This window comes from Chiloscyllium plagiosum, unplaced genomic scaffold, assembly GCF_037043375.1.
Source record: "Chiloscyllium plagiosum isolate Xiang-an unplaced genomic scaffold, Cpla_swu_hap1 HiC_scaffold_17, whole genome shotgun sequence".
NCBI classification, from domain to species: Eukaryota; Metazoa; Chordata; class Chondrichthyes; order Orectolobiformes; family Hemiscylliidae; genus Chiloscyllium; species Chiloscyllium plagiosum.
The window spans coordinates 58,847,510-58,875,506 of NW_028270155.1; the positions used below are offsets into that span (position 1 = coordinate 58,847,510).

The window sequence follows — 27,997 nt, forward strand, 5'->3', positions numbered from 1 at the left end:
GATTAATGCGGCATTCCAGAGATTTTACTCTAAATTATACCAATCCGAGGATTGAGAGGAGGGGCAGGCCAAAATGGAATTTTGTTTTAGGGACCTCAAGCTCCCGGGTGTGACTTCAGAACAACAATCCTTTCTCAATGCCCCGTTATCAGAGCTAGTGCAGGAAGCTGTGAGGCAGCTTCAGAGTGGAAAGGCACCCAGTCCTGACAGACTTTTCAGTGAATTCTATAAGGAATTTATACATATACTGTCAGGCCCAATGCTCAATATGTTTAATAATTCATACAGTCATGATAGTCTCCCACCATCTCTGAGAGGGGCCAATATTTCACTTATGCTCAAAAAAAAAAGGGAAGGACTCGGAAGACTGTTTCGTACAGGCCCATCTCGCTCTTAAATGTGGACTTTAAAATCCTCTCTAAGACTCTCATGTTAAGGCTGGAGATTGTTTTACCTTCTATTATTAAAGAGGATCAGATGTGCTTCATAAAGGGCTGCAGGTCCTCCAATAATATTAGGTGGCTGCTTAATGCAATTCAAGCATGCCAATAACAGTCAATACAGGGATTAGTCATTTCTCTAGATGCAGAGGAGGCATTTGACCGAATTGAGTGGCAGTACCTTTTCTATACTTTAGAGCGGTTTGGTTTGAGTGAAGTCTTTACAAGATGGGTAAAGGTTCTCTACGGTGGCCCTCTCGCAGCGGTCATCAAGCAATTTTAATATTTTTAGCAGCAGCCAGCAGGGCTGCCCCCTTTCACCATTGCTTATTCCGCTGATTATTGAACCATTGGCAGAGGCCATTCGTGGGGATCCCAATATACCAGCTCCAGAAGTGGGGTCAAAATTAATAAGATTGCGTTGCATGCAGACGTTGTCCTAATACTTTTGACAAATCCAGCAGTTTCAGTGCTTTGCCTAATACAATGCATTTGCGCGTTTGGCGCTTTCTCGGGGTACAAGATTAATTTTGCGAAATCAGAGGCTATGGTTATGGGTGGTCTCTAGCTCTTGAGGGAGACTATAGATTCCCATTTAGGTGATCACAAGGAGGTTGTGTGTATTTGGGCATATTCATTAATCCAGTTCTAGATTGGCTATTCAAAGCCAATTTTATCCAATTATTTGGAAAAATTAAACAAGATCTTCAAAGATAGGAGGCAATTCCAATCTCGTGATTGGGTCGGATACGCTTATTAAGATGAACATTCTCCCTCGTTTGCTATACACTATACGGATGCTTCCCCCGATTTTCAATAAGCAAACGCTCAGGAGACTGAACGGCTGGTTCAGCTCCTTTATTTGGCATCCTAAGTGGCCACTCATTAAATTAGCCAAATTGCAACTGCCTCACACATTGGGGGGGAGTGGACCTTCCAGACATTAAAAATGATCAATTAAGCTCGCTTTTGACCTATATGCATGATTGGGTTTGTGGAAATCCTCTTTTAATATGACCAGATATTGAAGCCTCCCAGGCAAGGTGCTCCCTTAACAGTTTGCTGTTTTTGGACAAAATGAAGACAGTTAGGGAATATTGCCATAACCCAATAGTCATCAATACTGTTGAAGCTGGACGGCAATTCGCAGAGGGAAGGCAATATTGGCAAAACATCTTTGTTTACACCTTTAATGGGTATGTCGGGTTTTCAACAGGAAATGATAGATTCAGGATTTAAACATTGGGCAGGTGGAGGCGAGTCTTGCATGGTCAATTTATTTGAGGGAGACGCAAGGTCTGCACGGGCATTCTTACCCATTGTCTTTGGTCTTGCGATAGACTTCAAACATATTGGAGCGATATGGCGGCCACAATGGAGAGGACTTTGGGTGTAAGGGTGGAGAAGGGTGGTAAGATTCTTGGTAGTGTAGATGAGCAGAGAGATCTCGGTGTCCAGGTACACAGATCCTTGAAAATTGCCACTCAGGTTGACAGGGTTGTTAAGGCGGCGTACAGTGTTTTAGCTTTTATTAATAGAGGGATCGAGTTCCGGAACCATGAGGCCGAACTTGGTGTATTGTGTACAGTTCTGGTCACCGCATTGTAAGAAGGATGTGGAAGCTTTGGAAAGGGTGCAGAGGAGATTTACTAGGATGCTGCCTGGTATGGAGGGAAGGTCTTACGAGGAAAGGCTGAGGGACTTGAGGCTGTTTTCGTTAGAGAGAAGGTGGAGAAGTGACTTAATAGAGACATAAGATAATCAGAGGGTTAGATAGGGTGGACAGGGAGAACCTTTTTCCAAGTATGGTGACAGTGAGCTTGAGGGGGCATAGCTTTAAATTGAGGGGTGATAGATAGAAGACAGATGTCAGAGGTAGTTTCTTTATTCAGAGAGTAGTAAGGATATGGAATGCTTTGTCTGCAACGGTAGTAGATTCGCCAACTTTAAGTACATTTAAGTCGTCATTGGACAAGCATATGGACATACATGGAATAGTGTAGGTTAGATGGGCTTCAGATTGGTGTGACAGGTCGGCGCAATATCGAGGGCTGAAGGGCCTGTACTGCACTGTAATGTTCTATGTTCTAAGGACCCTCTCTCTCTCCCCTTTGGGACTTGCCCACTGTATTTCCTGCAGACATGCACAAGAAAAAAAGCTTTTCAATATTCTCATGTTTTGTGCAAGAAAGAATATCTTGCTAGGTTGGATATTATGAAGATTGTTATGGAGCATATTTCCCTTTAATTTTCCTCATAAATCTGGTACACCACAAAACTGAGAATTTTTATAAGACATGGCAGCCCTTTATGGAACACCTGGGCAGATTCATCTGCCACACTAATTAGGGCTTTTATATAGCCATAACGATGGTGTTTTACAAGTCCAATATTCAGGGAGGAGGAACTGTGAACATATGAGTCTTTTGTTTGGCTGGGCTGAGTCATTACTATTAGTTTGTTGTTGGTTATTTATTTATTTAGTTAAATAGCCAGGTTGGGTTTTTATTTATTCTATATATATGTTTATACATTAGTACGAGGGTGGGTTGGGGATTTTTTTTGGGTTTTTTTGTATTCAAAGTTTGGGTGAAGATTTGTAGCTCGGGTGCTCGTTGTTGTGGTTCTGTTCGCCGAGCTGGAAATTTTTGCTGCAAACGTTTCGTCCCCTGTCTAGGTGACATCTTCAGTGCTTGGGAGCCTCCTGTGAAGCGCTTCTGTGATATTTCCTCCGGCATATATAGTGGCCTGCCCCTGCCGCTTCCGGTTGTCAGTTTCAGCTGTCCGCTGTAGTGGCCGGTATATTGGGTCCAGGTCGATGTGTTTGTTGATGGAGTTTGTGGATAAAAGCCATGCGTCTAGGAATTCCCTGCCTGCTCTTTGTTTGGCTTGCCCTATAATGGTAGTGTTGTCCCAGTCGAATTCATGTTGCTTGTCGTCTGCGTGCGTGGCTACTAAGGATAGCTGGTTGTGGCGTTGCGTGGCTAGTTTCTAGCCACGAAGCAGCAGAGACAGGCCACTATAAATGCCGGAGGAAACACCACAGAAGCGCTTCACAGGAGGCTCCCAAGCACTGAGTATGTCACCTAGACAGGGGACGAAAGGTTTGCAACAAAAATTTTTTTGTATTGTTTTGTACTTGTAATATTTTAAAATCTACTTTTTCAATAAAAACATATTTAAAAGACACATATGCCACTCCTTATTGACAATCCCATCTTTTGTCTTCATGCCTCGACCACTTGGGCCATTCCTGCCCACTTGCAACAGTCTTATTTTCTCACTCTCCAACTGAATTTAAAATTCTAGCATGCCACAATCACTCTTCCCCAGGGAAACCTTTGCCACGAGATCCTTCATTAATCCCACCTCATTACACAATACCAAATCAGAATAACCCCAGTGGGTTCTAAACACATTTATATTCAATAAATTCAAACTAGTGGCCACCTTTACCAGTTTGATTTTTCCAGTCTTTAAAATCCCCCATAATTATGGTTGTACTTTTGTTACAAGCTCCTTGCATTTCCTGATTTAATACTGTGCCTTACTACAGGACTTGTGTTTCAGGACAAATATATTATTCCACTAGGGACGTCTTTCCCTTGCTATTTCTTATCTCTACTCAAACGGAATCAAATTTCTAACCTAACATGCTGCTACCATTTCACATGACAGACTAACCAAAGACAGTTACTCTTAACCACAGGAGACTGGTCACAATTAGTATTAACACCCACAAATTAGTTAGCATGTAAATAAAATGAGAAAACAATAACATCTAGTTCCATTAGGTTCCCTGTCAGGTAGGGGATGTGATGATTTAGTGGTATTATTGCTGGATTGTTAATCCAGAGACCCAGATAATATTCTGAGGATCTGGGTTTGAATGCCACCATGGCAGATGGTGAAATTTGATTCAATGAATATCTGGAATTAATAATCTAATGATGACCAAGAACCCATAGTTGATTGTCAGAAAAACCCGTCTGGTTCACTAATGTCCTTTAGGGAAGGAAACTGCCATTTCTACCTGGTCTGGCCTACACGTGACTGCAGACCTATAGTATTACACTGACTCTTAACTGGCCTCTGGGAAACTAGGGATGGGTAATAAATGCTGTGTAGCCAATTGTGCCATCATCCCGTAAATGAATAAAAAAAAGCATCACAGAGAGAGAGATAGGTACAAACATGACAAACGACAAATCAACAATCCACTGCTGTACTTAATGAGGTTCAGAGCAGCCTCCCCACTTCATCAAATGAATCTTAAAAGAATAAAACTTTACAAAAAAAATCATTCAAATTCTGTTCAGTCTGATAAAAATACCAGTGCACTGGCAGTAATGAAATTACTGAATGTTTTTATTTAACAACACTACAGATGCAGTCAGAGAAAAACAGAAATTGCTGGAAAAGCTCAGCAGGTCTGGTAGCACTCGTGGAGAGAAATCAGTTAACGTTTCGGGTTAAGTGAGCTTTCGTCAGAACTCAACCTGAAATGTTAACTGATTTCCCTCCATAGGTGCTGCCAGACCTGCTGAGCTTTTCCAGAAATTTCCAACTTTATTACTGATGTTTTGCCCCTACTTGAGGTTTTGTTCAGTCTGGTAGTTACCTGTTTCTGCCATTTCATGCAAGGTGATCATTGAATACGGCGGCTCTTGGTCACTGAAAAAAACAAACAAGATTCTCAGCATATTGTTATGGTCCTTTTTTTTCGGATTAGAAAATTAAAAAGACAACCAGCAGAAAGCAGTAATATGAAGCTTTGGCAAAAAAATTCCCACAGTTAAAAATCTACCTCAATTTTTAGCTTTCTTAAAAAAAAACTGGAAGTGCTATTGCACACAACTGAACGACTTTCCCACCAAATCACCATGAATGTTTTAAAACTATTAATCACCACTAGTAACCACTTATACAGCCATTTAGAAATTTACATGCAAAGTCCATTATGGGCCAGCAAAAGTTGGGTTGCTGTCGAGTGTGGAAGCGTCCAAATCAAAACGGATTTTATGGGAAATGTTCGTTTCCTTAAATTGTAACATATTAAGTTAAATTTTGGACCAGAGTGTAGATAGAGTGCAAACAGATACATTTCACTTTCCCAAATCTTCTTAGCATGAAGAGAATGAATAAATTGAAGGTTAACAATTAAAATAACAACTAGTTTAAATGACTCATCTCTCACACTTAAGATAAGCTAAATCAAGTTAGTAAGTACTTTTTCCTACCTAATGGGATAGAAACAGTCAGAATTGCTAAATAGGCTGCTAAAATATTTAGTGTGTTAGTTGGGGAGAGTTCAAATGCAGCCTCAAGTACAAGATGTTAAAGGACATCTTTCCCAATCTTTTCAAAGTGAAAACTGGCTAATGGAATGTGACAACACGGTTTTGTTTCTGATTAACTTCATGGAATTCCCCTGTGGTTTCCTTCAAAAACATCTCATGATAGGTTTTTGCCTGCTGATTTGTTAAGCACCATTAATATGTCTTAAAACATCTTACATACTGTAAAACAAATAGTATCCCAGTGACAAGTCTGGCAGAATGCAGACATTATTGACAGTCAATTTAACAGAACGAGCCATGTAACTTTCAAATTCCCAACAAAACCACTACATTAGCAAGTAAGGATAAAGTTTATGCTACTCAAGTTTCAGGAACAGTGAGCATGAATTGACTGTGGATTAGTGTCAAAGTAATTGCTGTCTATAAGGAGCCTCGATTATACGAATTTCAAATTATCTGAAGGGGATCTCAAGGTCCCAATAGAAGCATAACGTCAAAAGCTGTTTCAACCCTGATTGCGTCGCTTGGTTATAGGTGCAATGATAAAAAATTAACTTGGCCCATTGAAATGCTGCCGAGAACAGTCCTGGACAGTCCAGGCACCATCTCCAAATGATTGACATCCCGCCATCTCTCCTCTCCCCTAACTCCCTTTCCTTCCTTCCCCCCTCTCTCCCCTGCCCACCCCGCCCCCCCCACTACTTTCCCAGGAGTTCTACATAGGGGTGTAGATACACTCCCCTTCCCCAGATAATATCTCCAACATTGTCCTGTACAGGGCTGCTGCCTTGTTTCCTGAATGGGGAGCAGACTTACCAGAAAGTCTGAGAGAGGAAACCAATTAACTGAACAATCAATGATCTGAATGAAATAGTGCCCACCCATTGCCTTCAGATAATCAAGGTTCCTCTGTAAACGTTGCAAGCATTAGTTCCATAGCATCAACGGCAAAAGATGGAAAAACATCCTCCCTGCCCTCTCAGCTACAAATGTGGTTTGGCACACAGAAGTATCGTGGCACCATGATATGTCACTTTTAATATTTGGGTTTATACTTTCAAATGTCAAATATAGCATTAGAAATCACAATACAATGCACCCGGTCCTACTCCTTTCCCAAACTTAAAACAAGAACTGTGGCACTCTTTTCCCTGTTGCCTTGACACCTAGCTGGGATATTGATCATATAAATTCAAGCTATTATGGCATATTCATATTGTCAATGTCCATTTAAGTCCAAACTTTAGCAAGATGCATCTAACAACAGTATCTGGATATAAACACAAATACCAAATCCAAACAAGATTTCAGTCATAGTGACTAAGAGAAAGGGGTCTTAAGTTTCCCAGTACTTTAACTGCATAAGCCAGAATTATAATAAACTTGATAGCAAATATATTACAAAAACAAAACACTTCAGATGCCAGGATGCAGAACTAAAACATCACAAAATATTAACCCACCGGTATGGTGGCCAAACAGGTTTTGGTACATACTTAGGACAGACAACGTTGGATGACTTCAACTTTATGGACAATGCAAGATGGAAGATGGGCGAGGTATGTGACAAAGTAGACAAGTTCGGAGATGCAGCATGGATTAAGGTTTCAATAAATGAGCAAAGGCACTAATAAAACTAACCTTGATTAACTGTCTGTTACCAATGCTTGCAGTTCAGTACAAGCACGAATTCCAGTATGGCTATTTTCACAGTATCTTTATGAAGATGTTTGCTAAGAAAGAGGAGCCGTCCACTCAGCCTTCAATCAAAGATCAAGGCACTCAAGGAGTTGTGGTACACTTTTCTGCTTCCCTCCCCTAATTCTCAATTCTGCTGTAGATCTGTCCAACTCAGTCTCGAGTATGCTCTTTGGCGAAGAGAATGTCAAGAATGACCACCCTCAGAAATTCAATTCTGATAGACCATTTATTTTTAAATTGTGCAACCTGTTATGAATTCCCCGACAAGGGGAAATACACTCAGTATCCAAGGAGAAACACTCTCAGTATCCAACCTATCAATTTCCCTCAGAATTTAATCAGTTCTCATTCTTTTATACTCCAGTAAAGTCCAGACTGCCCAATTTTTCCTCAAGACAAAGCCCTTCGTCTCAGGAATTAGCTTTGTGAACCTTATGAAATGCCTCCAAAGCAACTATCCTAAATAAGTATGCCGAAATTGTACACAGCACTGCAGCTGCAGTCACACAAATGATTTTTAGAGCTCAAGACCTCTGCAAATGCACACTCCATCTTTCTCACAACGAAGGCTAACATTTCATTTGGTTAATTATTCTCTGTAGCAACAAACTGTTATTTACATACAAGGGCACCCAGATCATTATGTACCACAGAATTCTGCATTTTCTCTTGGTTAAGAAATATTTTGCTTTTCCATTCTTCCAACTAAAGTAGTTAATATCCATATTATTCTCCATTTGCTAAAACCTTTCACCCACTTACTTTACCCCTTTACAGACTCATTATCCTCAATTTGTTTTTCTGACCTAGTAAACGTGGCTGTAGTGCACTCTGTCCCCTCAGCAAATTAATGCAGATTGTACACAGTTACAGCCTCCAGCCCAAATTCCTATGGACACTACTAGTTAGTCCACTGAAGTTCTGCTGGTTCCCTTTTATCCACCCTACTCGCTTCATCCTCAAAAGAATTCTAGCAATGTGTCTTTTTCTTAAATCCTCTTGGGAAATATGAGTGTCAGCATTGCTGGGGAGCCAGCATTTATTACCCATCCCTAGTTCCCCTGAGAAGGTGGTAGCAAGCTGCCTTCTTGAATTGGTGCAGTCTATGTGCTGTAGCAAGACGCACAATACTCTTCGAAAAAGAGATTCCAGATTTTGATTGGACAGTAATATATTTCCATGTCAGGATGGTGAGTCGAGAGTGTGGTGCTAGAAAAGCACAGCTGCTCAGGCAGCATCCAAAGAGCAGGAGAATTGACGTTTCGGGCATAAGCCCTTCATCAAGAATGAGGCTTGTGGTTTGGGGCGGAGAGATAAATGGGAGAAGGGTGGGGGAGTTAGCTGGGAAAGCGATATGTGGATGAAGGTGAGGGAAGAAGCTGTTAGGTCCAAGGGGCCAGTGATGAATGGGTCTGGAGGGCTGTACCGAGTTGGAGGTTTGGGATTGGGATAATGTGGGGGGAGAAGAAATGAGGAAGCTGTTGAAATCCACAGGGGAATATGAAGTGTCCCTCCTCCAGGTGGTCGGGTGGTAATGGTTTGGCGGCCCAGGACCTGCATGTCCTTGACTGAGTGGGAGAGACCAGCTATGCCTGCCTGTTTGTCGGTTATGTGGAACAGTCCATCTTCCGCAGTTACACCGGCACCAGCCCCCACCTGTTCCGCCGCTACGTTGATGACTGTATTGACGCCACCTCGTGCTCCAACAAGGAGGTTGAGCAGTTCATCAACTTTACCAACACCTTACACCCCAACCTCAAATTCACCCAGACCATCTCGGCAACCTTCCTCCTCTTCTTGGACCTCTACATCACTGTATCTGGTAACAGACTAACCACAGACATACTACAAGCCCACAGACTCCCACAGCTACCTAAACTACACTGCCTCCCACCCTACCTCCTGTAAAATGCCATCTCTTATTCCCAATTCCTATCAGTGTTCCGCAAAGACCATTCCCTCCACCACTCCCTCATCAGGTCCACACCCCTCATCAGCCCACACCCCACTTCTGGCACCTTTCCCTGCCACCACAGGAAGTGCAAAACCTGCGCCCACACCATTCCCCTCACCTCCGTCCAAGGCCGCAGGGATCCTTCCACAATCCATCAGAAATTCACCTACACCTCTCAGAATGTCATCTACTGCATCCGTTGCACCTAGTGAGATCTCCTCTACATTGGGGAGACAGGATTCCTTCTTGTGGATCGTTTCAGAGAATATCTCTGGGACACCCACACCCACCAATCCCACCGGCCGGTGGCTGAACACTTCAATTCTCCCTCCCACCCCATCAAGGACAAGCAGGTCCTGGCCTCCTCCACTGCCAAACCGTTACCACCCGACGCCTTGAGACATTTTCTCCAAACTCAAGCTTCATGACTGCCATGTTCATACTTTGAATAGGTCTTCGGCTGCAACATTGTTTGTTTTTGTAGTGGCATACTTAAATGCCCCAAGAAGATTGAATTAGTAAATCAGATTGTGTCAATGGAAATCTGTGGTAAGCTTCAGAGAAAGGTTAATGCTAACACACTTATCTGCACATGTTGCGTCAAAATGGCAGCAGCAAATCAAACTTGAAATTAGAAAAATTACAATTCCATCTGCAAGAATTTGAGAATTTAAGGTTTTTGGAAAGGAATTCATCTAGAGTTCAGAATTTTAATTCCAAAAAGCCACACTTCATTTAAGAGTAGAACATGTCTTCCAAATTAATCTTTTAGGTCAGCGTGAAATTATGAACATCCTGTTCAAGATATTTGATTACTAATTACAAGAGACATTCACATCTATGCCAACCAACAGCTAGTCCGCACACCTCAGTGATGTAGAAACTTTAGCTGAGCTTTCTACTTCCCACTGTAATTCAAATCACTGGCAGGAGTGTGTAAGGATGCCCAGTAAGCCTAGAGTTTATCTATAGTTGAGTAACTGACACTCACCTTATATGCAGAAACTTGTTTCAGCACAATACCCCATCTGAATTCCAGCAATCAAGGGACCAAATTACAATTGCTGTTAACCCATTTCCATTATATCAAATTACCAGAAACATTTTTCTTTTGTTCTGGCATCTGATGTACATGTTCAAACAGTAGCCAAACTTGTTTCGACATGGCAGTAAACCCTTCTGCTAATTAAACCAAACCCAGAGAAAAGCTCACTTTGCCTCGTAATGTTACAGTATGAGTGACAACGAACCACCCAAATTCCACTATTTAACAAAAAAACAATCCTATTCTTTAATGCTAAAAATGAACATTAAACAAAACTGTTTACAACTAAGCCTCCTTTCTCAAAGATTTGTTAACAACATACTGATCCATAAAGCCAAAGATTAAAGTGGTGCTGGAAAAGGATGAAGGGCTCCTGCCCGAAATGTCGATTTTCCTGCTCCTCGGATGCTGCCTGACCTGCTGTGCTTTTCCAGTACCACTCTAATCTTGACTCTGATCTCCAGCATCTGCAGTCCTCATTTTCACCTAACTGATCCAATAGAGCCCCTATTAAATTTACAGCAACTTCATTTTCAAAAGCGGCTGTCATCTCCGGTATAGATTTCCTCTTTTTGTAGATCTTTCTGGGTAGGCTTCTTCTGCCAAGACGTTTCATATGAAAAAGGCACCTTTGACGGAGGGTGTGGTGAATAGCAGTCTTTCAATGGCAGTTGGCGCTCTTTCTGGCTAACTGTCCAAAATGCCTGTTTTTTAAAAATAAAACTTCAAAGCATTGGTTTGATGCTGTCAAAACATGAAAATTCAAATTCGATTGGGTTTTAGTATCTGGGGCACAATTTAAACTGATTGGTTAAATTCAAATGGCGATCAAAACAACTGAGGTGTCTAGTTTACAGCCAAATGTTACATATTTTCAATTTTCCAGTACACATAGTGACTGCTAATCAGTCACATGACAGGTGCTTACCAGTTTTTACTCTCAAAGGTACAGTACATACCACCTTCATAACACTCAGGAGTTGCCGTGTATGAAATATCATGTTTTTAATTCAAATTTAGTTTGAAAATGAAATGCTAGAAATATCATTACAATAGTAAAGTCAATGACAGCCTGACTCATTTAACAGCATTCTTGCTGGGGTCAAATTTTGCAGATTAAAATTCTACAAGACTTGAACACACGATCAAGGCTAAAACTTCAATACAAGAAAAAAACAAAATGTTGCATTGCATAATTCATTAATTCAGCCAAAAGGTTCAAACCAAGAACTCAGCCACTGCGGTTTCAAATGAACAGAGATGACATGGTGTTACCTGAAGAGACAATGATTACACTCAACACAGGAGGACTATGCCAACATACAATAGAGTAACAAATGATTGCGATTTGTAAATAAACTTCAAATAGCTAACAGAAATGGTACTTTTGTAATAACAGACAATTTACTCCTTGGAAAGTAAGTATCTAAAAGGGTAATGGCACAGAATGACTGAAGAAAACAAAGATGTTGAAGATAGAGATTAGTGAAAGAAAGTTACCTTTGAATACGGTTATAGACAAGTAAATAAACCCCATGGGTTAATTTCTAGAAAGAAATTAAATAGCATATATTAAGTTAACCTTGTCACAAACCTGATTAGCTTGTACCCAAGTACTGAGTGTACTTCAGGTCACCAAATGAAAAGAAGTTGGGTTAAAATTTTAAAAAATGAAAGGAAAGGGCTATATCTATTAAAAACTGAACAAATGCAAGGTATTGATTTTGGTAAAACAAACAAGAACAGGACTTATACAGTTAATGGTAAGGCCTTGGGTAGTATTATCTAACAGACCTAAGGGCTCAAGTACATAACTCGAGATGTGTCACAGGTATACAGGGTAGTTAAGATGTCTTCATTGCTCAGACCTTTTGAGTACAGGTAGTTCTGGGATAACGAGAGTTTTGGCAGCACGATTTGGCTATAACATCATTGAAGAATTAGGAAGTGGTATTGGAGAATGTTTACTTCCGTTGGCAATAATTTGATTCCAGCAGGGATTGGTGTGCACGCTTTGTTCTGTGTGCTGAAATCTCTGCACCATTGCACACATGCATCAGAATCTGCAACATTCTGTATATGCATGAAGTTGATGCCAGTTTTCCTGCGAGACAGCACATGCATTGATGTCAGCTGGCAACAAAGCAGCTTTCTGAGAGGTACTGTACAGAGCAGTTTTCTTATATTTTATAAATGTACAGTAGCACCTCGACATACGAACGACCCCGTTCACAAACAAATCAGTTTACGAACAGGATTGTACGTAATATTTTGCTTCAACATACATACGAAATTCAAGGTACGAACGAAGGTACAAACGCAAAAAGCCCATGTGCGAACACGTGGTTTCATTGTTCTGTTTTGCTATGCGCTTGTTGAACGAAAAGCTCTCGGGCCCCGCATAATCTCATTCAGTTAGTCTTTAGCGCGTGCGCTGTGAACAGCCATCCAAACATTCTTACGCTATCTGAATAATGGGAAAAATTGATTCAGTTCGCGAACTTTTCAGTTTGCAAACCAGGTCCCGGAACGGATTAAGTTCCTAAGTCGAGGCGCTATTGTACTGTTAAATCTACTTTTAGTTCAATATGATTTCAACCTTCATTCAGACTGTGCTATACCTCTGGGAGATTTTTGAGCGATCAGGAGTAATACTTTTTGCTGGTCTGCCCCTAGGAATTGGGAATTCATAATGAGTTTGCATAGGATGTAGATGAGACCTCTCCAGAGTACTGTGTGCAGCTCTGGTTATCCGGTTATAGGAAGGTTATCATTAAGTTGGAGAGAATTCAGAAAAGATTTACCAGGATGTTACGAGGACTGCGCAGGGGCTGGATAGGCTGGGACTTTTATCCCCCCTCTGGACTGCAGGAGGCGGAGGGGTGACCTTGAGGTTTATAAAAACAGGATGGGCACAGATAAGGTGAACAGCAAAAGGCCTTTTCCCTAGTCTAGAGGAGTTCAAAACTGGAGGGCATATTTTTAAGGAGAGGAGAAAGATTGAACTACAGAGGAAGTTGTAGATGAAGATACAGTTATAACATTCAAAAGGCATTCAGACAGGTACACGAACAGGAAAGGGATACACCGGCAAATGGGACTCGCTTTTGTCTTGGAATCTTGGTTAGCATGGACAAGTTGGACCAAAGGGTCTGTTTCCATATTGTATGACTACGACTAGGTATCTTTGCTACAGAAGACACAAGGTGTTAGATGGATAGAGCAGTTGATGGTTTTGGAAGGGCTTAAGGAATAGGTAAAGCTGACATTTCCACTTGCAGGCAAGACCAGAACTACTGATCATAAGCAGTTACTGAAAGGTTCAACATGAAATTTATAGGGAATTTGGCTACCCAGAAGATGGTTAGAATGTAGAACATTAAGCATGGAGATGAATAGAAAAGGGAAGCAAGACAAAATGAAGGAAAAAAATGGAACAGTATGTTGACGGGGGTTAGATGAAGTTGGATGAGAGGTGGTTCAGCTATTGCAGAAGGATCTATATGTCCTGTTTTTAACCACTACAAATACTGTGCAAGAAATCATTGTTCAAAATTTGAAACGATTGTCCAAGTACTTTACAAATATTGAAGGAATTTTATGAGAGATAAAAATGTGACATTTAAAAGACCAGCAGCACTCAAACACACATTAACAACTCTTGTGCAGGAGCCAGCACAAGTTCCGAAACAGTATTTCGTATAATAAAAGAATGTTTGCACACAAGTCATCATTAACTCTTCACATGCTCTATATATCCAAGTATAAGATTTCAGGCAAATAGCTTTGGATAATGTTGACAGTCTTTTAGAGCACTGCAAAGCTACCATTTCATAGAACAGGCCATATACCCGAACTGGTTTCGACCAACATTAATACTCCAGGTGAGCTTTCCACTCAAATTATATTTTACCACCTTATCCTCACATATTTCTATAATAGCCATTTTTATGACTTAGTATTGGTGAGTCAAATCTCATCTGTGCTAATTTGCTTCAAACCTTGCATGCAACAACTTCCACATTTTCACCATTATGTTTAGCGAAATGGCAACTGTCCTGAAAGACAACAGTCTTGTAGCGCTACAAGAGAAAAAAAAGTTGTCTTGGGGCAAGGCAAGTAGGCAGACTCATGAATGCCATCAGACAGTACGAGGATTGAATTCATGATGTTGATGTCATTTTGCATCACATTCCACGAACAGTGCTAACCGGCTCCAAAACAATGTATCCAAATTCTTCCCAAGTTCTTTGAGCTATTTTGACAACACATCTTAATGAGAAAAACTGTGTAACAAGGGATTATTTGGTAATGGTAACTGTTTCTATATTCTTCTCAAAATAAACAAATGGAAATATTGCACTAAAAAAGTAATTCAAGACTCAAAGGCAACATTATAAAATAAAATGCAATTTACGTACACTGTTCAATATAAATTTAGACTAAAGTGCCATAAACCCAAGTGCTACATGCTACACCCTGAACATGCTTTTTAGTGACCCATTATAAATTATGACTCAAAATTGTTAGTGCCAAAACAGCTGATTTGATCAGATATGAAAGTAATCCTGGAAAATTTAAAGTTTGCGAATATACTACAATCTAATGGGTGGGGTTATAATAAGCTCAGCATTTAGAAATCACTAGATTTGATATGAGGGAACATTTTTCACTCACAGGAAGTGAGTGTGTCCTTGGAATTTTCTTACTGAACACTCAGTGGATGTAGAATCTAAGTATCTAAGGCAGAAGTATATAAGATTGTTGCTTACTAAGGGGACACAAAATTGAGGATCTGCAAGAATGTTGACAATGATCTTACTGAATGGTAGAGCAGATGTGAAGGACAACACTTTTGATCCTTATTCATATGGCCCTTACTCAAAGACTGTTTGGATCTTTGCTTCTCCAGCTGATGAATCTACCTCAGTATTCATTCTGTCAAGGCACATCAGAATTTTGTACTTTCAATAAAAGTGTCACACATTCGTCTATGTTCTAGAGAAAACCAAACCAATTTATTCAACATTTATCTAAACCAACATATCATCAAACAACCCTCTCATCCAAAGGAACTAATCCAATGAATCTTACTATGTAGCTCCCAAACCAGCTATTAGAGTCCCTTTTATAAAACAGAATATAGGTGTTGTAAATCTGAAACAAAAACAAATGCTACCAAAACTCAAAATCCGCAGCAACCACAGAGAGACTGCCAGACCTAGTTAGTTTCTGTACCAGATATCATTTCTTATCCAGAGACAAAACTGCACAGGACTTCAGGTGTGGTTTTAAACTCCTGTAAAACATTAGCATAGCTTGCTTGTTTTTTAATCTTGCAAAGGCCAACATGCCACTTACCTTTCTGACTGTTACTGTACCTGCGTGCTAACTTTGTGAGCACGTCATAGGTACACCCAAGTCTCTGAACATCAACATTTACAAGTTTTGCCCTCCGGTTTTCTGTTTTGTTGACCACAGCTCCCCCCAATATACTCCACCTGCCAACTCACTAACCCATCTATAAAAACATTTCAGAATCTTTGTTCCCTCTGTGGTTTACATTATCATCTAGCTTTATATCATCTGCAAACTTGGACATATGTCTCTTGGAGAAAGGGAGGACTGCAAATGCTGGAGAATCAGAGTCGAAAAGTGTGGCACTGGAAAAGCACAGGTCAGGCAGCATCTGGAGAGCAGGAGAGTTTAAGTTTTGGGCATAAGTCCTGTTGAAGGGCTTATGCCCGAAACGTTGACTTGGCTGCTCCTCTATATTATGTCTCTTCACCTGTCATTAATATAAATTACAAAGACTAATTTCTGTGGCACATTCCTAGCCATAGCCAATAAGCTTGAAACACGCTAGCTCCAAATCTCTATTCACTCTAACATATTACTCCAAAACTCAATGAGCCTCTGCCTTGTGCATTGTGTGTGAGAGATGCTTTGAATGCCTTTTTGTAATTGAGACATACAATATCTACTGGGTTCCCTTAATGCAATTTCCCTGTTATATCCTCAAAAGGCTCTCAACACTGAATCAGGAGAAGCCCCCACCGTGGAAGAATACCATTCAGCCTATTGAGCCCTAGTTGACCCTCTGAAGAGCATCCCAACCAGACACATTCCCATACCCTATCTCTGTAACCCTGCATTTCTCATGGTTAATCCACCTTCTTTGCATATCTTTGGACTGTGGGAGGAAACCAGAGCACCTGGAGGAACCTCATACAGAAAACATGCAAACATTTCACATGCAGAGTCATCCAAGGGTGGAATCAAACTCTCTTTCACTGAGTCACCCATGCCCTTTTTTGGGCAAACCATACTTTGATCACACCATGATCTTCTTGTTACATTAAGACTTCCTTTCACGTCCATTAAAAAACTCAATCCTTTCCCGACAAATGATTTCAAACTAACTGACCTGTAGTTTTCAATTTTGTCTGTCTCCTTGATTGTTCAACTTTGCTAACTTCTAAATGGCTGGGACCTTTTCAGAATCTGAGGGATTTTTTTTAAAGCATCTTAGGACGCTAGAAGATTTATTGGATTTCAGTTGGAGTTTTTTTCCAGCATCTTTTGCCCAAAAGTAGTTAATTTTACTACTGCTGTCCTCAACCAAAACATCCTGGATTATTAAAACTGATACATGAGCCTATTATGAAACGTTATGGGTATAAGCTGCACAAGCTAGTGTCAGTTCTCAAAAATAAAAAGGGACAATTTAATGTATTTCTAACAAAAGGCAACTCAACTTTAAGTTATTTAAAAGGGCGAAGACAATTTCTGATTTTTGAGCTCATGTTGATGAATACGGATGAAGAAATAAAGATAAAACGACTGAACAACATTACCAGGAGAGTCTGAGTTTTCGCGAATTGTGCGATTAAACCCAATCGACAGGAAGGGTTTTCTACACATTCCTGGTAGGTGGGGAAAGAAGGGTAAGTGAGCAAGCCAGTTGAGTCAGTTTCCTGGTCTGGGAGAGGGAGGGGAGAGAGAACTGAGCGCTGCCACTTACTTGTCCACCAGCGTACGAATGACAGCCAGGGTATCCAGCACCAGGCCGTCCACATTCTGCTTCTTCCTCCGAGGTTCGTGGGGACCCCGTCCCCTCCTGGGCGGCCTGACCGGGTCCCGGGAGCGGCTCCTGGGCTCGCCCTCAGCGTTGTTGCTGTGGTGCTGAGGGTGGTGGCGGTGATGATGCGAGGAGGAGGACGACGACGACGACAAGAGGGGGGGCGGGTGCCCCCGGCGCTCGGCCGCTCCGAGCTCGCCCGGGCGGCCCGGGTTCTCCTCGGCGTCGCTACCGTCCCGGCACACGCAGCTGTTGCCCATTCGGCTGGCGGTGGCGGCAACGGCGGCGGCAACGCCGGGCGACTCCGGGGAAAGCAGTAACCCTCTGACCAGGCTCCGAGTGGCGTGGAAGACGGTCCAGGCTGCTACGATCATCTAGGAAGGCCGCCTCCGCGACACGGTCACCATCCTGTTTCCCGGGGGAGGGGAAACACCACCTCTCAGTCCCGCTCTAACGGCGCACCCCGGAGGCAGCGCACCAGGCCGCCCGCCATCTTAACTCCGCCAGCGAAACCGACGGACGGTGGGCAGCAGCAGCCGCCGCCGCCGACATCTTTGTTTTAAAACAACAGCAACCTTTTCTCTCCCCCTACCCAAATCAAGAAAGGTATCAGTCGCCGGGCCGGACCAAATAACAATAACAACTCCTCCTCCTCCCACCCTTTTTTTTTGCTTCCTGTTAGCGGTTAAACCAGCCGCAAATCATGTCACCGATCACTCGGCCCGGTCCTGCCGCTGACGGTTTATTTGCAAAAGGCCCGCGCCGCTCCCCGAGCCGCCGGCCGCTCTGATTGGCTGCGGGTTTCCGTCTCGGTCCCACCACCACCACCGCCTCCTCCTCGGCAGGGCTTGCGCAGGCGGGTTACTGCGCATGCGTCCGGATCCCCGACGTCGCCGCCCGTCACGTCGGTTCGATCTTTTGGTTTCGTCGTTATTTTCAAAGGGGCAAATGGGAGGGCGGTCGCAACTGCCCACTTGTGAGTTAGGTTCGGGTTGTCGCCCGAGCGCATCGGTTCTCGAGCCTTCTCCGTGAAGTCACAGCGGGTTTGGAGGTGCCGTTGTGGGACTGGGGGTGGACAAGGTCAAAAGTCACAGGACGCCAGTTTATAGTCCAACAGGTTTACTTGAAATCACAAGGTTTCGAAGCGCTGCCTCTTTGTCAGGTGAAGTGAAGAGAGCACCTTGATGCAGACTTCTTATCAGACAGATCAAAGGACCCCTCACATGGTGTGAGTGGAGTGTAGGCAGGTAGAATAATATGCCTGTGCAGGTGATTGAGAGTGTCAGTCGGTGTGATTAAAGTGCTAACAGTGTCAAAGTGGGTGCAGTACGGTGGCTCAATGGTTAACACCGCTGCCTCACAGTGCCAGGGACCTGAGTTTGATTCCAGCCTCGGGTGACTGTTTGTGTGGAATTTGCACAAACTCCCCCTGTCTGCATGGGTTTCCTACAGGTGCTCTGTGGATTAGGTGAATTGGCAAATACCAACTTGCCCCTAGTGTTCAGGGATGTGTAGGTTAGGTGCATCAATCAGGGTAAACGTAGAGTAATATGGTAGGGGAATGGGTCTGGGTGGTATACTCTCTGGGGAGTTGGTGTGGACTCGTTGTAGGGCCTGTTCCACCCTGTAGGGATTCTAAAAAGAAATTCTAAACAAAAGCTGAATAACAAGTGAAGGAATAAACCTATAAATGAGCTTTTTAAGGCAACTTTACAGAAAGTCCTCCCATAGAGAATGAGGGTGAGGGAAGCGGTTTGTGATGCTGGACCTAGCTTTAAGGAACAATGGCAATGTGGGGAAGCATTACAATGATTGTGATCCTAAATCAAAAGGATTTAAGGTAGTTGTGCAAAAGGTCAAAGATGGATTAGAAATAAAGGCTTTGAACAAGAGGAAGTGGGTAGACACAGCTTAATTTTAAAATGATGAGGTAGTGGACTGGGAGTAGCTATTTGCCAGAAAACCTGTACTGGAACAGTGATGCTCAGACCGAAGGCGTAGGAGTCCTTCACTCTATCTGCAGCATCATTTCATAACATTTGGCAGTACAGTGACTCAGTGGATAGCATTGCTGCTTCATAGTGCCAGTGACCCAGGTTCGATTCAAACTGGGTGACTGTCTGTGCATTTTCCCTGTATTGTAGTTGTGTGGGTTTCTGCTGGAGCTGTAGTTTCTTCGTAGGGTATGTGGAACAATCCATCTTCCGCAACTACACTGGCCCCACCCCCCATCTTTTCCTTCGCTACATTGATGACTGTATCGGCGCTACCTCGTGCTCCCACGAGGAGGTTGAACAGTTCATCCACTACACTAACACCTTCCACCCCAACCTCAAATTCACCTGGACAGTCTCGGACTCCTCCCTCCCCTTCCTAGACCTTTCTGTTTCTATCTCAGGCGACCGAATCAACACGGACATCTACTACAAACCAACCGACTCCCACAGCTACCTGGACTACACCTCCTCCCATCCTGCCCCCTGTAAAAACGCCATCCCATTCTCCCAATTCCTTCGTCTCCGCCGCATCTGCTCCCAGGAGGACCAGTTCAAAATACGTACAACACAGATGGCCTCCTTCTTCAAGGACCGCAATTTCCCCCCCGACGTGGTCGACGGTGCCCTCCACCGCATCTCCTCCACTTCCCGCTCCTCCGCCCTTGAGCCCCGCCCCTCCAACCGCCACCAGGACAGAACCCCACTGGTCCTCACCTACCACCCCACCAATCTCCATGTACAGCGCATCATCCGCCGTCACTTCCGCCACCTCCAAACAGACCCCAGCACCAAGGATATATTTCCGTCCCCTCCCCTATCAGCTTTCCGTAGAGATCACTCCCTCCGCGACTCCCTTGTCAGATCCACACCCCCCACCGACCCAACCTCCACTCCCGGCACCTTCCCTTGCAACCGCAGGAGGTGCAACACTTGCGCCCACACCTCCCCCCTCACTTCTCTCCAAGGCCCCAAAGGAAACTTCCATATCCGCCACAGATTCACCTGCACCTCCACCCACATCATCTACTGCATCCGCTGCAGCCGGTGTGGCCTCCTCTATATTGGGGAGACAGGCCGCCTACTTGCGGAGCGATTCAGAGAGCACCTCTGGGCCACCCGGACGAACCAACCCAACCAACCTGTAGCACAGCATTTCAACTCCCCCTCCCACTCCACCGAGGATATGCAGGTCATTGGACTCATCCACCGCCAAACCACAACAACGCGACGGTCGGAGGAGGAGCGTCTTATCTTCCGACTGGGAACCCTCCAACCGCAGGGGATGAACTTGGACTTCACCAGTTTCTTCAGCCCCCCTCCCCCCACCTTGTCTCAGCCGGATCCCTCCAGCCCGGCACCGCCTTCCTGACCTGCAGTCTTCTTCTTGACCTCTCCGCCTCCATCCTACTCCGACCTATCACCCTCACCTTGACCTCTTTCCACCTATCACATTTCCAACACCCCTCCTCCAAGTCCCTCCTCCCTACCTTTTATCTTCTCCTGCTGAACACTCTCTGCTCATTCCTGAAGAAGGGCCTGTGCCCGAAACGTCGAATCTCCTGTTCCCTGGATGCTGCCTGACCTGCTGTGCTGTTCCAGCAATAAAGTTTCAACTGTAGTTTCTTCCCACTGTCAAAAAGATGTGCAGGTTCAGTGGATTGGCCATGCTAAATATGTGGTTACATGGATTGGGTGGGATGTTCTTTAGAGACTCAAGGGGCCAAATGGCCTTTTCCACTTTGGAAGAAGAAATTCCTCCTCATCTCTCTCTTATATGCATGACCCTTTATTCTGAGATTTTGCTTTCTGGTCTGCTTATCCAAGGAAAGATGTACTGGTTTTGGAGGCTGTGTAGGTCGATCCTGGGTATGGGTGGTTTCCTTCATGAGAGATCTAGTAGATTCAGCCTGTACACATTGGAGTTCAGGAGAATAAGAGACATCCTTACTGAAACATACAAGATTCTTAGACAGGGGAAAGTGAGGACTGCAGATGCTGGAGATCAGAGTTGAAGAGTGTGGTGCCGGAAAAGCATAGCCAATCAGGCAGCATCCGAGGAGCAGGAGAGTCGACGTTTCGGGCATAAGCCCTTCATCAGGAAGGGCTTATGCCCGAAACGTCGACTCTCCTGCTCCTCAGATGCTGCCTGACCAGCTGTGCTTTTCCAGCACCACAAGATTCTTAGAGAACTTGGCAGGGTGGGTGCAGAAAGGTTGCTTCCCCTTGTGTGCTCTTGCAGTGGTAGTGTCCCTACCCCTGAACTGGGAGGCCTAGGTTCAAGTCCAACCTGCTCCGGAGCTGTGTAGTAATATCTCTGAACAGGTTGATTAGAGGTTTGCGTAAAGATGCCGGTTGTCATACTAGTGGGTATGTTCACCAAGCTGGGAAGTTGATTTGTAGATGTTTCGTCCCCTGTCTGGAAGATATCTTCAGTGCTTTTGAGCCTCCTATGAAGTGCTGCTGAACTGTGTCTTTGGAATTTATTTGGTTCTCAGGTGAATTTTGTGGTCCTTGTCATCTGTGTGTATGGCTCCTAAGGACAGCTGGTCATGGCGTTTTGTGGCTAGTTGGTATTCATGGATGTGGATTGCTAGTTGTCTGCCTGTTAGTCCTACATAGTGTTTGTATGAGTTCTCCGACCACTGGGATTCATGGCAGCCCATAAACCAACAGCCATGTTCAGACAACTCACCAGGACAAAAGACCCTCCATCCATCATATGCAAGACAAATGTAATTTACAAAATTTCATGCAAACACAGCATGAAACACTGTGTAGGACAAACTGGCAGACAACTAGCAATCTGCATTCACGAACACCAACGAGCCACAAAACACCACGATCAGTTGTCCCTAGTAGCCACACACACAGATGACAGGACCACGGATTCACCTGGGACAACACAATGATCATAGAACAAGCCAAAGAGAGGACAGCCGGAGAATTTCTAGAAGCATGGCATTCATCCACAGACTCCAGTAGGTACCCAATATACCGGCCTCAACAATGAACAACCAGAACTGGCAACCAAATGCAGCAGGAACAGAAGCAAATAACTTCCAAAGACACAGTTCAGCAGCACTTCATAGGAGGCTCCAAAGTACTGAAGATGTCTCCCAGACAGGGAACAAAACTTCTGCAAATCAACTTCCCAGCTCGCCAAACTACTACAACATAACTACAACAGGTTGAAAAGGGGTTAAATTATGTATTTATAAATGTTCTGCTATTATATCCTTTATAACAGTCTCTAACGTTTTCCTAAAAACAGATGTTAAGGTCTATAATTGCTAATTGTTTGTGTCCTTCCCTTTTTGAACAAACGTGTTACATTGGCAGTTTCCAATCTTCTGGGACTTTCCCAGTATCTAAGGATTCCTGGAAGGTTACTGCCCACTATCTTGGTAGCTGTTTCTTGTAATATCCCAGGATGCATCTCAACAGATCCAGGGGACTTATTGGTCTTTAGTCTGAATGCTTTTTCTCTACTGATAGTTGATATAGATATTCTCTCTCTATTTTTTCCCCAATTTTATTTTGTATTTTTGGAATGTTATTAGTGTGACTTTCCAAACTCCTCTACTACTTCTTGGGTCCTCATTATTCTTTCCACAGTTTCATTCTTTAAGTGGCCTGTGTTCACTTTGACCTCTCTTTTCATTCTTATATATTTAATGAAGTTCTTGCTATCCATCTTGATATTACTTGTGAGTTGACCCTCGATGTTTATTTTCTTGCTTTTCTTCGATATTCTTTAACCGTTAGCATGCTGTATTTTTTTCTTTCAACTTGATGCCATCCTTAACTTCCCTGACTTAGCCCCTTCCGAGAATCCTACTCCCTCACTGGAATACAACACTATTCTGAGCCATGAACTATTTTCTTGATGGTCTGCCATTGTACCTCAACCATCTTTGCTGCTAAACTTTTTTTACCCATCCACTCCAGCCAGCTCTGCCTTTTGTGATTATTGTGAGACAGTGGCCAAGTGGTATTAATGGTAGACCATTAATCCAGAGAGACCTAGGTCATGGCAGGGTTAAAATCCTGCCATGGCAGATAGTGGAATTTGAACTTAATAAAAATGTGGAATTAAGAGCCTAATGATGATGTTGAAACCATTGTTGATTGTTGGAGAAGTCCACCTCATTCACTAAAGCCTTTTAGGGAAGGAAACTGCCATCCTTACTTGGACAGGCCTACATGTGTCTGACTCGTAACTGGGTAATTAGCGATAGGCAATAAGTGCTGGCTTAGTCAGTAATGTCATCACACCATTTATGAATATTCTTATAAACTCATTATTAAGTTTAGCACAGTTGTTCCCAATCCAAGTTTCTCCCTCTCAAACACAATGCTAAATTCTACCAGGTCACATCACCATATCCAAAATAGTTTGATACCTGGTTGGATCCATAACATATTATTCTAGGCAAACACCAGGAATGCTGGAGGAACTCAGCAAAGTCTGGCATCACCAGTGGAGAAAGAAATAGAATTAATGTTTTAGTCCTATATGATTCTGCTTCAGGAAGTATAATTCAGGAACTAGACTTCAGTTCTCATGTTGGGGAGATGCTGTTTCTTCTCTGCTTGCTTGTTTTGTATCTCCACCCATATCTTTATTCCCTTTGGGGAAGAGTGAGGAAGTGCAGGACATAGTAGATAGGATAGTGATAAAGACATGGTATGTTTTCCGTTATTGGTCAGAGCATTGAGTATAGGAGTTAGGAGGTCATGTTGTGGCTGTACTGGACATTGGTTAGGCTGCTTTTGGAATATTGTGTTCAATTCTGGTCTCCCTCCTATTGGAAGGATGTTGTGAAACTTGAAAGGGTTCAGAAAAAGATTTACAAAGATGTAGCCAAGGTTAGAGGGGTTGAGCGAGAGGGGGAGTTTGAATAGGCTGGGGCTGTTTACCCTGGAGCTTTGGAAGCCAGGGGTGACCTGAGAGAAATGTATATAATCATGAGGGGCATGGCTACGGTAAATAGATGAGGTATTTTCTCTGGGGTTGGGGAGTCCAGAACTAGATGGCATAGGTTTGAATGAGAGGGAAAAGATTTAAAAGGGACCTGAAAGGCAACATGTTCATGCAGAGGGTGGTGTGTGTATGGTATGATCTGCCAGAGGAAGTGTAGGATGCTAGTACAATGACAACATTTAAAAGGCATCTGGATGTGTACATTGAATAGGAAGGGTTTAGAGGAATATGTGCCAAGTGCTGACAAATGGGACTAGATTAGGTTAGGTATCTGCTCAGCATAGACGATTTGGACCGAGAGGGTGTTTGTGTGTTGTACATCTCTATGACTCTATTAGAGGTTGGTTGTCAAATGGAACCATACCATGAACACTCCTCTTTTGCCCAACAATCCTGGAATCAAACTTGAATACAGAAGTTCTGGCTGAGAGGCAGGTGCAAACAACTGAGCTGTAGATCTTTTTTCCCTTTGATTGCTTTCTACTGATTTTCAATAACTATGATACCTGCAAATTATACCTGCAAATTCCAGCTGTGGAAAAGGATGCCATTCAAGAAAATAGACAGGGCTGTGTTAGGCCATAGAATCACTGTAAATTTGAGGGTCAAATGCTTCAAACTTCCACCTCATCACATTTCTCCTCACCAACCATTTCAATGTGAAATAATCTCTCTATTTTATGGCAACACAAACTTATTGTAAGGAAGTTACAAGATAGAAAATGCAGAAGTGCAACTAGCAAAATAAATTTAATCTTGAGTTCTTATGGTGAGTCATTTGCTTGGCTATAGACTAATGTAAGCAACACATGGAAAGCCATGGGCTGTTATCTTAAAATAGCAATGCTGCTGCAAATATATATTTGGGAATACTATAGTCTGAGCATTGTAAAAATAAATGACCTCAAGTCACAAAAAAGTAACACTACATAGAAGCGTGGACATTGTATGTTAATGAGAAACAAATTTCTCTCTGCACTGTCAATTCCAAATACAAGTTGATGCGCAGATCGATGCCACATTAACTTGCATCTCATTGTAAAGGCATTTATCTGTATCATGTACTTACATCTCAGTACTTTGGATTTGCTCCACTGTCCTTCTCAATGTTGTGGCTTACTGTTTTACTGTCACAGGCTGCTGGTATTTTATCCAAGGTTTAATTCTTCATGTATTACTATGATATAAAACCAAGCCTGTTCTCATAGAAATGTTTACTTTCTCGCAGAAGTACTGAGTTGAAACATGCAGCAGAAAACAACAACAGGCTCCCTCTGCAACACCTATAGTTAAGTGACAGCAACTGAATCATTTGCCCAGCTGAAATTAATTCGCTCAGCATGGACCAAGCATCAATACTGGGATTCTTCATTCAAAATAGCTCACCACCAGGTTGTGATAATATCAGGTCAAGCCATTATTTGACTAATATTCCAATTTCACATGATTTAAAAAGGCAAGGGGAATCCTCTTAATTGAAGTTACAACTCTCTATGGGGTCTAACTGGTTTGCTTTAAATAAAACATGAGGACATAGTGCAACTAATTATCTCAAAGTAATTAATACAAAGTAACTTACTTTGCATTATCATTTTGGGAAAAATAGCTATTTTTGAAGGAGCAGCAACATTGGCCTGGACTTTGGAGTTAACAGGCAGTGAAACCTTCAGTGTTAGCAATTATAACTCCATGAAACTGACAGCATCCTCTGGAGGTAAAAACTAGGTAATCAGGATTCCTGATGGAGGGCTTTTGCCCAAAACGTTGATTTTCCTGCTCCTCAGATGCTGCCTGAACTGCTGTGCTTTTTCAGCACCACTCTAATCTAGCATCCTCTGGAGGCCAGATATTTGCAGCTAAATGTGAAAATCCAAAGGTTGCTGTCAGTAGTTGCTGTTTAATCAACAAGATGTGCTGGTGAAGTACTTAGAGGTGGAAAACGTTTTGAAATAATAATTCATGTGAAATTACATTCTTCATATTATTATTCTCAATGTAAGATCCTTGAAAATTTACATTTTGTTGAAAGTGGGGTAATTGAAGTTTTAAGAACATACTATGCAAAAGTAATACCCTGGGATCAACCTCCATGGCTCTGAAAAATCTCATGTGGTTATATATGTAATGTTAATGAAGGGTGTGAGTTAGCTTAATTTGCTGGATGGAAGAGTGACACCAACCGTGTGGGTTCAATTCCGCACCAGCTGAGGCTACCATGACCAGCTCTCTTCCTCAACCTCTCCCCTTGCCTTAGGTATGGTGACCCTCAGGTTAAACCACCACAGTCATCTCTCTGTCCAAGGTGAGAGCAGCTGTGTGATCCATTAGGACTATGGAAACTTTCAATATTAAATCTTACAATTCCATGACAAAAGTTCCACATATTTCTAGAAAAACATTTTTTCAAAGACAAAAATATACGAATTCAATATTCAATTCAGAAAAAAAAACCCTCTTTACTTCAAGAGGGTATGAACATGGGACTCACTATTACAGGGTAATGGTTGAAATTAATTGTCTTGGTGTATTTAAAATGAAGTTACACAATCATATGAAGGAGAAGGAAGTATATGGTTATGATAAGATAATTCAGTGAGAAAAGGTGGGAAAAAGTACATGAGAAACATTAACAGCTTGGACAATTTTGACCAAATGGCCTGTTTCTGTGAAGTAAATAATCCTATGTAACACTGGTTCCCATAAGGGCCCTGGCCAAATGAGTGACAAAGCAGTCTTTGAGGACAGATGATCTGCTTTGAGGCTTCTGGCAACGTCACTTTTCAGTCATCTACCAGTAGCTGTGTTACACTTGTTCCAAGATGACTCACTCTGATTGTCCCGTGGAGAAAATTGTCCTTCTACTCAGCTGCTTGTCTCTTGCCATTGATTAAAACAGGAATTCAGTCTATGGGTCTAAGTTTTACTCTAAAGCCACCCTAATATATACATTATTCAACATTTTTTATTTAAAGAATTTAATACTGTGTTGATATATACAAAGCATTTTGACAGTGAGGATTTGCAGTGATTCAGAGAAACAGAAGCAACTGTCTGCAGCATTTCCAAACTGATTCTCAGAATCAAACACTTCAAATGTGCTGGAAAGATCCATTTGAAAGTGTACTTTGGTGTTAGGAAGCATTAATCTGGACTGATCCACTGGGCATGAATTAAAACTCAGATAGGAATTACTTGTATAAATGGTCCAAACAATTTGCTCACACTCTAACATCTGACATGCAACCTAAGTATACGCCTGTCAAATTTATGACCCTCCCATCATCACAATATGAGACTGGGAGCCTCCTAATTTTCTGTTGACTAGTAATGAATATGGGTGGGCTGTTTTGCCTGGTAAACGTGCCCATTCTCAACTGAACTGAGACTGCCCAAATACATTTTACTTCTAAGCTTTACATCAAATAAAATTCAAATCTCATTGGGAAGAACTGAATTATAAGTATAATTATAAATCTATAATTAATGGTGAAAAGT

General features: G+C 42.5%; 1 protein-coding gene across 1 annotated transcript in view; it reads right to left on the reverse strand.

Moving 5' to 3' along the window:
- Window positions 1-18,325, reverse strand: part of rspry1 (ring finger and SPRY domain containing 1) — a 67,860-nt gene extending 49,535 nt beyond the window's left edge. The window contains exons 1-2 of the mRNA XM_043707140.2: window positions 17,465-18,325; window positions 5,062-5,114 (exon numbers count right to left, since the gene is read on the reverse strand). Of these exons, the coding sequence (XP_043563075.2) occupies window positions 5,062-5,114; window positions 17,465-17,895 (484 nt within the window). The 5' untranslated portion in view covers window positions 17,896-18,325. The remainder of the gene's footprint in view (window positions 1-5,061; window positions 5,115-17,464) is intronic.
- Between the last annotated feature and the right edge of the window lie 9,672 nt (window positions 18,326-27,997).